This window comes from Patella vulgata, chromosome 6 (assembly GCF_932274485.2).
Source record: "Patella vulgata chromosome 6, xgPatVulg1.2, whole genome shotgun sequence".
NCBI classification, from domain to species: Eukaryota; Metazoa; Mollusca; class Gastropoda; family Patellidae; genus Patella; species Patella vulgata.
This window is the reverse complement of record NC_065884.2, coordinates 65,183,542-65,192,892: the sequence shown is the minus strand read 5'-3', so window position 1 is coordinate 65,192,892 and position 9,351 is coordinate 65,183,542. Positions and strand designations below refer to the sequence as shown.

The window sequence follows — 9,351 nt, the reverse complement described above, 5'->3', positions numbered from 1 at the left end:
GATGTCGAAGATGAGATTTTTCAACTTTACTCACCTCTGCATATTGACGATGATACTCATGGCATCCAGGGGATACAGCGCTACTTTAGCAGACGCGAAAAACCTTTACGACGACATATTTCGAAACTACAGTGTCGAATACAGACCAAAATGGAACCAGAGCAAAAATGTCTCCGTCAGTCTGCAGTTTCACCCTACGAATTTTCTAGCCTTAGACGAGTTGAAACACAGTTTCTCTTTCAATTCGTGGTTCAATTTGTCCTGGATGGATGAACAACTGATATGGAATCCCGAGGATCACGGGAACTTTACACTCATTCACACCCCATCCTCCAAGATCTGGAAGCCATCTTTGGAGATTTTAAATTCCTTAAAAAAACGAGAAATATTTGGAGATGACCAATCGAAAGTGGATATTTTGTACACTGGCCGCGTTACTTGGCTTCCCTCAGCAGTTGTCGAAACAGCATGTAGAGTCGATGTGAGTTTTTTCCCCTTTGATGAGCAAAATTGCAGCGTTATTATACGTTCCATCTACCTTAGTTCGGAGATGTGGCTGGAAGGAAAAATAGTTCTGCGTGATTTCAGTGATAATGGCGGGTGGCAGCTGAAAGCCACGGATCTGAGTTACATCTACAATGCAGACTACCAGTCGTTGATTGCCACTTTCAAAATGAAACGTCGACCGACATTCTATGTTCAGACCATTATTCTCCCAATCATGGTGCTATCGTTCCTTAATGTCATGACGTTCTGGTTGCCAGATGACTCTGGTGAAAAGATATCATTTGCAACTTCAGTCTTATTATCCTTGACGGTGTTTTTGAGTATAACAAGTGGTCTGCTTCCTCAAACTTCAGACAAGCCTGTTTCTATAACCATCTATATTTCGGTGTTGCTGGGGATGAGTGGTCTCACCGTTCTGGTCGCCATCTTGTTACAGTACAGATCGGCCAAGAAGTACCGAGAAGCTATAGCCCGAAATAATGGCCCGGGCCATTCTAAAATCAGATACATCTCGGACATAGTTCGTTTTAAAATGTCCAAGGTAGAAGATATTAATTGTTCCTTTGATGATCAGCGATCTAATCGTTTGGATTCAGCACTTTTTGGCATGTTTTTTACCGTTTGGGTATTGAGCAATATTCTGTTTCTCAGTCAAGTTTACTTTCAATATACTGTATAAATAACAAACGCCAAAGGTTCTCAGTTAAGTAGCCACAGAAGTGTGAAAAGAAATAGAGATATGAACTATGAAATGAAATTAAATGGGGTTTAACGTCCTACTGCTCTGTACCAACTGGACTAATGAAGACGGACATCCGCTGTACAGAGTACTATGAGGGAAATTATTGCACGGACAGCGGCCCTACGACCTACTCTTATTTCGAATTCCAACTGGCAAGGGTTTATTTACGTGCCCGCCAGTGCGCATACCCACACAGTTGAGACGCCACCCGGATCTCCAAGTAGTATACGCTCACATCGGCAAGCTAGAGGTGACCGACCGGCTAGAGCTCGAAGCGCGATACTCTAGACCACTTGGCCATCCCAAGTCACTCTGGACCATTTAAATACGAGAAGATCAAATCCCTAGTACTTATTATGGAGTTTCAGTGGTTATAAATCCTGTCTTAATTAGCTCAGTCGAAGCAGAACAACGGGCGTTAAACCCCATTTCATTTTATTTCAAATTGTTAGGCGATGTGGGGAGGGGCAGATATACTAACTCGTTTTAGAGTTGATTACGACAATTAGAACAGAAAACCTAGGTTCGATACTATCCTGGGCTTGATGTTCATGGATTAGAATGAATTATCCTTCAGGCCTTGAATAGCAATAAAAATGGCGGCGTGAAATCAAGTGAAAGTAGTGTGATCTTCATATGGACATACGTTACGTTAGGATTGATCGATTTTATCAAAAATCCATTAACGATGTGTAACGATGTGTTAACTATGTTTGTTGAACATTACACAACACAATGTGTAATTTATTTTATAACATTACAAAACACGGTGTGTAAAATATGTTTATCGAACAAAAACACGGTGAGTAAAATATGTTTATCGAACATTAAACAACACAATGTGTAAACCATGTTGAACATTACACAACAAGATGTGTAAACTATGTTTTTGTTGAACATTACACAACGAGATGTGTAAACTATGTTTTTGTTGAACATTACACAACACGATGTGTAAACTATGTCGAACATTACACAAAACAATATGTAAGCTATGTTTGTTGAACATTACACAACACGATGTGTATGTTTGTGAAGAATTACACAACACAATGTGTAAACTATGTTTGTTGAACATTACACAAGACAGTGGGTAAACCATGTTGAACATTACACAAGACAATGTGTAAACTATGTCGAGCATTACAAAACACGATTCTGTAAACTATGTTTTTTGAACATTACAAAGTCCAATGTGTAAACTATGTTGAACATTACAAAACACGATTGTGTAAACTATGTTTTTGAACATTACAAAGCCCAGTTTGAAAACTATGTATTGTGAAAATTACACAACACGGTGTGTAAAATATATTTGTTAAGAATTACACAGCACGGTGTGTAAAATATATTTGTTAAGAATTACACAACACGGTGTGTAAAATATATTTGTTAAGAATTACACAACACGGTGTGTAAAATATATTTGTTAAGAATTACACAACACGGTGTGTAAAATATATTTGTTAAGAATTACACAACACGGTGTGTAAAATATATTTGTTAAGAATTGCACAATACGGTGTGTAAAATATATTTGTTAAGAATTACACAGCACGGTGTGTAAAATATATTTGTTAAGAATTACACAATACGGTGTGTAAAATATGTTTTTTTGCACATTACAACCCACAAGGTGTAAACTATGTTTGTCGAGAATTACACAACACATTAGAGACTTTTGGCAAGCGGATTTTTCCCATCCGTATGCCGTATCCGTATCGTATGCGTGATACGTTGCGTCAATGTAGTTTTAGAGTTTTGGCAGATTTTAGAAATTTTTGGTTTCACTAATGTATCATTTCAGAAAGTTTAGCCCGTAGATCAACCAGTATGCAGACAGGCGGGAAAAATATGAAAATTCCGAGAACAACCCATCAAAAATAATGATTAAATTGCAGTCGTTATCACTGTTAAAATCACATCAAATATACACCTTCGTGTTCTAGGATACACAAAGATTCATAAAAACGCTATGATGCAACATTTCAGCGTCTAAAAGTAGCAAAAACGACGGTAAAAAGACGACAGTGTTATACGGACCATTTCCGTATGAAAGCCGTTCCATACGTGCTGCCGTATCCGTGTGCCGTATCACGTATGAGAAATTCACACGCAAAATCCATACGGATACGCGATACGGACCAGGAAATTACGCTTGCCAAAAGTCTCTAATGTGTAAAATATAACTTACGTTAGGATTAGTCAATTTTGATAATGTTTGGACGAATACACTTTTAGGTAAGACGACTGAAAGTTTATCTTTGCCTTTTTAGTTTTTAATGGTGTGCCTTTAATTTTGTTATGTGATATAAAATAATAAATTATAACATATACTTCTGGAAAACAGCTTCTAGTATCTTTGGAGGGGCTGTCTAAAAACCATGACGCTTGACATCCGCTTGACGGTCGGTAAACTAAATAATTGTCTCAAGCTGAATATTTCTTGTCTGCGATATCACTTCTGTGGAAGCAGACGTTAGCACCAGGTAGTCAAATCATCATCATCATCATCATCATCATCGGTCAAAAGTAAAACCTACAGTTTCAGCTCATTTTATTTCATAGAGCTGCCAAACTAGAGAAAATGTCAATATCTGGTGTAGCCTCCGTTAGCCCACGTTCCTGAAGCAACGACCGCGGATTTAACAACATCTAGCCATTGCTAGATTGGGCTGACATTTCCGAAGTTATAGGACATCCCCCTCCCCGCCCCAAACCTTTACCGCAGACACGTGAACAAGCGTTGTCCAATCAGAGGTCGTGACACAAACACACCCAAATCAAACATGGCGACCTCCACGGAAACCTTGACCCAGCTGGGTCAGTAGGCAGTCGCTATTAATGACAAAATATGCGGAGTTTTACGTGAATGGCTTGATAAGATGTAAGATGCCTTGATAAGGCCTTTTATGGAATATGCTGCAAGCCTGGATCAGCTGTTGATCTCCTGGTTGAATGAATGAGACGTTGAGTTTGGGCATGCGTTAGTCTGTTCCATTCCTGATGTAGTGCCTGCTTCAAATCATCAAGATTCTGTACCGGTGGATCCCTGTAACGGACTGGCAAAGATAGTGTAGCAACGGCCTCCAGAAACCGAGAATGAACACACCACGTTCACTGTGTGGTCCAGTTACTATACTTGTAACGCTAAACTGTGTGTTTAACGTTACAATTGATACAGTCTAAGACTCCTTACGCAAGTTCAAATAGGTTCAAACGCACAATTGTCAACACATATCATTACAGTTTGTATTGGAATAAGTAATTCTATGACAAATAGTGAAGACTGGACCACTAAAATAGTTACGGAACAGTTTTTCTTCGTGGTTATGCGTTCTACATTTGCATAGGGATGTTTCTTGTAATGACTTATTACACAATCCGCCATGACACCAGCCGGCAGTTGAAATTTCGCGTAGCAGTTGGGTTTCATCAAAGCATATAATTATATTGATTTATTATATGTTAAGCTTGGTGTACTACTGTTTTGGGTCAGTTTGTGTGTAAATTAAGGGAGCTATAGGCCAGTAACCTTTTTGTAGTGATTTCACTAAAAAAACTTGCGCAAAGGGACGAGTCACTACTGTGGCTGGAGTAAGGCGGAAGACATCAGTAGTGGAACCATTTCTATGTGTGGTCTAGCTTTGTCGTCCATAAGATTGGTCTGTCCAGTATCCCTCTGTGGTACCGTTGACGATTGAGATTACCCCTGGAAGTTTACAGTCATATTTAAACACCCGATTAGATTTTATTACATACTTCGAGAAGGTATTTGTTGAGTAATAAAACCTTCTAGTAGTTTATCGAGGGCTGGCCGTCCTTACCGCACGGTACAAATAAAACCTTCTAGTAGTTTATCGAGGTTCGGGTGTTTCCGGAGTCCAAAATGGCCGCTTTATATAAATGAGAATTTTGGGGATAACTAACCCTAACCCTAACCCTTTTTAAAAGACTGAACTTGGGTCTAATTTAGTTTTTACTTCTCTTAAAAGGGTTATTCCCCTAAATACTCATTTGTATAAAGCGGCCATTTTGGTATGAGTTCTGGCTTGTTCTGGAATTTGTTGCTTCGATAAACTACTAGAAGGTTTTATTACTCAACAAATACCTTCTCGAAGTATGTAATAAAATCTAATCGGGTGATTTAAAAGGCCCACCCATATCATGAAAGAGCCGCCGCTGAATGAAACCTGCCCTATGATGTTCCTCTGGGCATATTCCGTGTTCCCACTTCGTCATACCCGTGCTCTACCATCCGTAATGAACAAGAGAAAGCGACGCTCATCCGACAATTGAAATTTCGCCATGACGTGGTCGGGACTACGCTAGACCATGCTAGGTCTGTTAGCGCCATATCCGCCGATTTGATCAGATTAAAAAAGTTCTGTAGGCCTGTTAGCGCCATATCCGCCGATTTGAGCAAATTAAGAACAGTTCTTTAGGGTAGTGTCTGGCACAAAGGGAAATTAAATGAAGTGAAATGGGGTTTAACGTCCTACTGTTCTGCTCCTAAACTGGGCTAATGAAGACGGGCATACGCCATGCAGTGTGCTATGAGGGAAATTTTGCCCGGGCAGCGGCGCTACGGCCTACTCTTATATCGACTTCCAACTGCCAAGGGATCTTTTACGTGCGCTCTGTGTACCAGAACGTTGACGGCGAATATCCTGTTTATGATTTTGCAATAACTAACTAATGGTTGATGGAAGGTGACCCAACTGTTGTGCAATCTGTCTCATGGACATCCCAACATTCCCCATTCCAATGACGTGCCATCGTTTTGCTGTAGTGACTCGTCGATGTCCCATTGTGAAATGCAGGGAACACAGCGATTTTAAAACATACTTTTCAGGGCGTGAGAGCTGCGTGTGCCGTGAATCTTTACGCGCTTCACTGGCAGCTTTCATGGAAGACAGAATAGGTACAGATGTTCATTTAACTTTCGCATATATATATATATATATATATATATATATATATATATTTAAAGATACATTATGGGAGATTAGATAAAGAGATGGTAGACCTCACTATAATGGTTAAAAACTAGATAATGTGAAGGCAAATTGCTGAAAATTTCAGTCAAATTGATCCACTATGAACTGAGATTTTAGCGATTGAATTTTCGACCTAGCCTCGATCATCATTACTAAAGTCGGTAGGATAAAAAACATAGTCTCGATTATCCATTTCATGATTAAATTATGAATGGAAGTCGAACAGCATATCGGAACCAAATCCAATAAACATCACAGGCTAGCGATGCCATCGAGAATTGATTGTGGTCTGGAAAAGTTAATTAATGTCTAAATAATAATTTAGATAACATTCCAGGCCTACAAAAAGACCTACAATAGGCAGATTTAGATCTAGCCAATGTATGTTTAAGTAATACAAAATTATGACAAAATTAATTCTGATTAAAATACAGATCTATATTTTGTTTCGTTTTTTTACACTTTCGATGGCCTACACTACACGAAGATCTGACCGGTTGTACTGGAAGGTCGCATCAGGGGTCGTACGAGGGGCCTTTGACGTTATGACGTCAGACATTGATTAATCAATGAGCGTTGACGTTTCTAGTGGTTTACCCACAGTTCCGTGCATCACAGGCCAAGAACTCGTCTTAAGAGACCGTTTCATTGGCTAGTCCCCCACTTTTCAAACAGAACGCCGGTAACATAACAACTCTTCCCGATCCTGGTGTGGTAAAGACAAGTAAAACGAAATTTTGAACCATAAAAAACGAAACGAAATAGGATCTGTGTTTTAATCAGATTGCTTCTTTCTCTGTATATAATTATGACAAAATTAATTGTGATAAAGTGTGACTGAGTGAATTGGAACATTAAAGTTTTCTTTCACAGGCCTACTAGACAAATCGGCTCCGTTTGTCGCGACGCAGGAGCGCCATCACGTAGTGATCTCTAAAACTATTATGGCCACTTCCGCCTTCATTTCTATCGGGTTTGGAGCTCAAAGTACGGCAATAAACTCGCTCTAACTTGATTGAATGAAAAATCTAACATACCTTTCGACTTTGTGGAATAACAATCTATAATTCTACTGATCTTTTATTTGAAAATCTTATCGGATTCCTGAGAACAGATGTAGGCCTATTTTCTTCATGATCACCATCAAAACATTGAAGAATCCATTATGTCGTAAATTTATGTTAATTAGATTGCCATTACTTAGATTTTCCTTTTTCTCACTGTTTTATTGTCGATTTGGGATGATACGAATATTTAGTATATATTAAAGACGTCTCTATTCATTTGACCTCATTTGACGTTTAAAGCTATATAATGTACATGAATTTTAGGTACTATTTTTTTTGCGGATGAATACAGCTGTTCTGTATTGTATTCTGTTGTAGACTGTGAAAATTTTGGATACATGTGTCGACGCTTTAAATTACATGGATCCATTAAACCTTCTAACTGTTTAATTCCATTTTTTTCATTGAAGATTCTTATATTACAAATCTTTCCTTACACTAGAAACGTAATCACTGGGTAGCCTATAAGTGTTCTGCTATGCAAACTGTAAAAAGCCTGTGAGTACAATAATATGAGAAAAGTGTCACGGTCGTGTGCTTTATCCTTTATCATCAGATGGTGGGATGGGGTGGGCATTTAATGTGCAATTTCGTTTTTTATAGTTCAAAATTTCGTTTTACTTGTCTTTACTACACTTAGCTCTGGAAGGGTTGTTATATAACCCGCGTTATGAAACGGTCTGTTACGGCGAGTTTTTGGCGTGAAGTCCACGGAACTGTGGGCAACCCACTAGAAACATCAACGCTGATTGCCTAATCAAATGTTTGACGTCATAGGGTCAAAAGTCGCTCGTATGACCGCCCACTACAACCGGTAAAATCTTCATGCTGAAGAGGCCATCGGAAGTATAAAGAAACGAAACGAAATATATAGATATGTATTTTATTCAGATTGTATGCGCGTTTATACACACAATTTTAAATTAAATATACTCTTTTAATTGGTATGGCCACAGCAACGCTGGAGAACAGTTTGGTTCAGCAACCAACCAGTCACGGTTCCTGTTGCAACGAGGCGATAGTAGAGCGAGGGTATACCGACGATGAAATGTCACTATGCGTTTCTTTTTTTTGAAGAGTATATAACGTTTAAATAGGTATGTTCTTAGTCTGAATTTAAAACACTCAACCGAAGGGGCACTTTTGATGAACACCGGAAGATCGTTCCATTTTGATGGAGCAAGAACTAGTATCATGTTCTTGCCTAACCCAAGTGTTTAAGGGGTATTATTTGTACTAAACCAAAGATGCCGCTCATTAACTAACGGTATAGTTAATGATAAAGCAATTTATAAAATAAAACGAACGTAATTTCTAAAGCCGCTGTAATAACCAAAATAATCAAAAAGCTAAATAAAATAAAACCAAGTACGAACAATCCAAACCATTAAACAAAATTCGAAGTCCTTAAAAAAAAAAACGATTCAGAATCGTCAACAACTGATTTTTTTACGGCTGTAATAGTTGAAAGATGTGTAGAGAATTTCACGTGCGATGGGTCTTTATAGATTCATAGACTCTTGCGCTAAGTGTTATCGTACCGCGTGACTAACCAGAAATCACTTCGAGACAAGCCACTAAGCGTGAACATTCGACGTGTCGAGTTCAACTTTCAGTAGGGACAATTTTCACTACATGGGGCAACCTAACATTGATAATGTCAGTGATAGCATCTTGAAATCAAGCCGTTCCTGTATTCACAGCCAGTGTAAAGAGTTTAATATTAGTGATACATGAGATGTTTGTGGAGCACGAGATACAATCAGAGCGGAGGTGTTTTGTATCTTTTGTATCTTCTTGATGTGTTCTGATGTAAAGGATGGTTAGCACGTGCGCGTTGCATCATACGGTCTGTCATTGAGTCAACTGGCGTGATTTCGATTCCCCGGTTGTATGTGACAAGGGGTAGGCTCGCCTGTCCAACCTCGTGGGTTTTCTCCGGTTCCTCCCTCTGCTAAAGACCCCTACGCGCAAGCAAATTATTGAAATAAAACTGAATCATATGTTAGTCCCGAAATGAACAAAATTGTGTCGA

The 9,351-nt window shown here is 38.9% G+C and overlaps 1 protein-coding gene across 1 annotated transcript; it reads left to right on the top strand.

Moving 5' to 3' along the window:
- Positions 1-247: 247 nt before the first annotated feature.
- LOC126824483 (neuronal acetylcholine receptor subunit non-alpha-2-like) lies at positions 248-9,028 on the top strand (the record flags this gene model as incomplete). The annotated part of the gene is made up of 3 exons (XM_056101798.1): positions 248-301; positions 677-868; positions 9,020-9,028. Coding segments are annotated over 3 exons (255 nt in total), but the record flags the coding sequence as incomplete, so codon positions are not given.
- Positions 9,029-9,351: the final 323 nt, after the last annotated feature.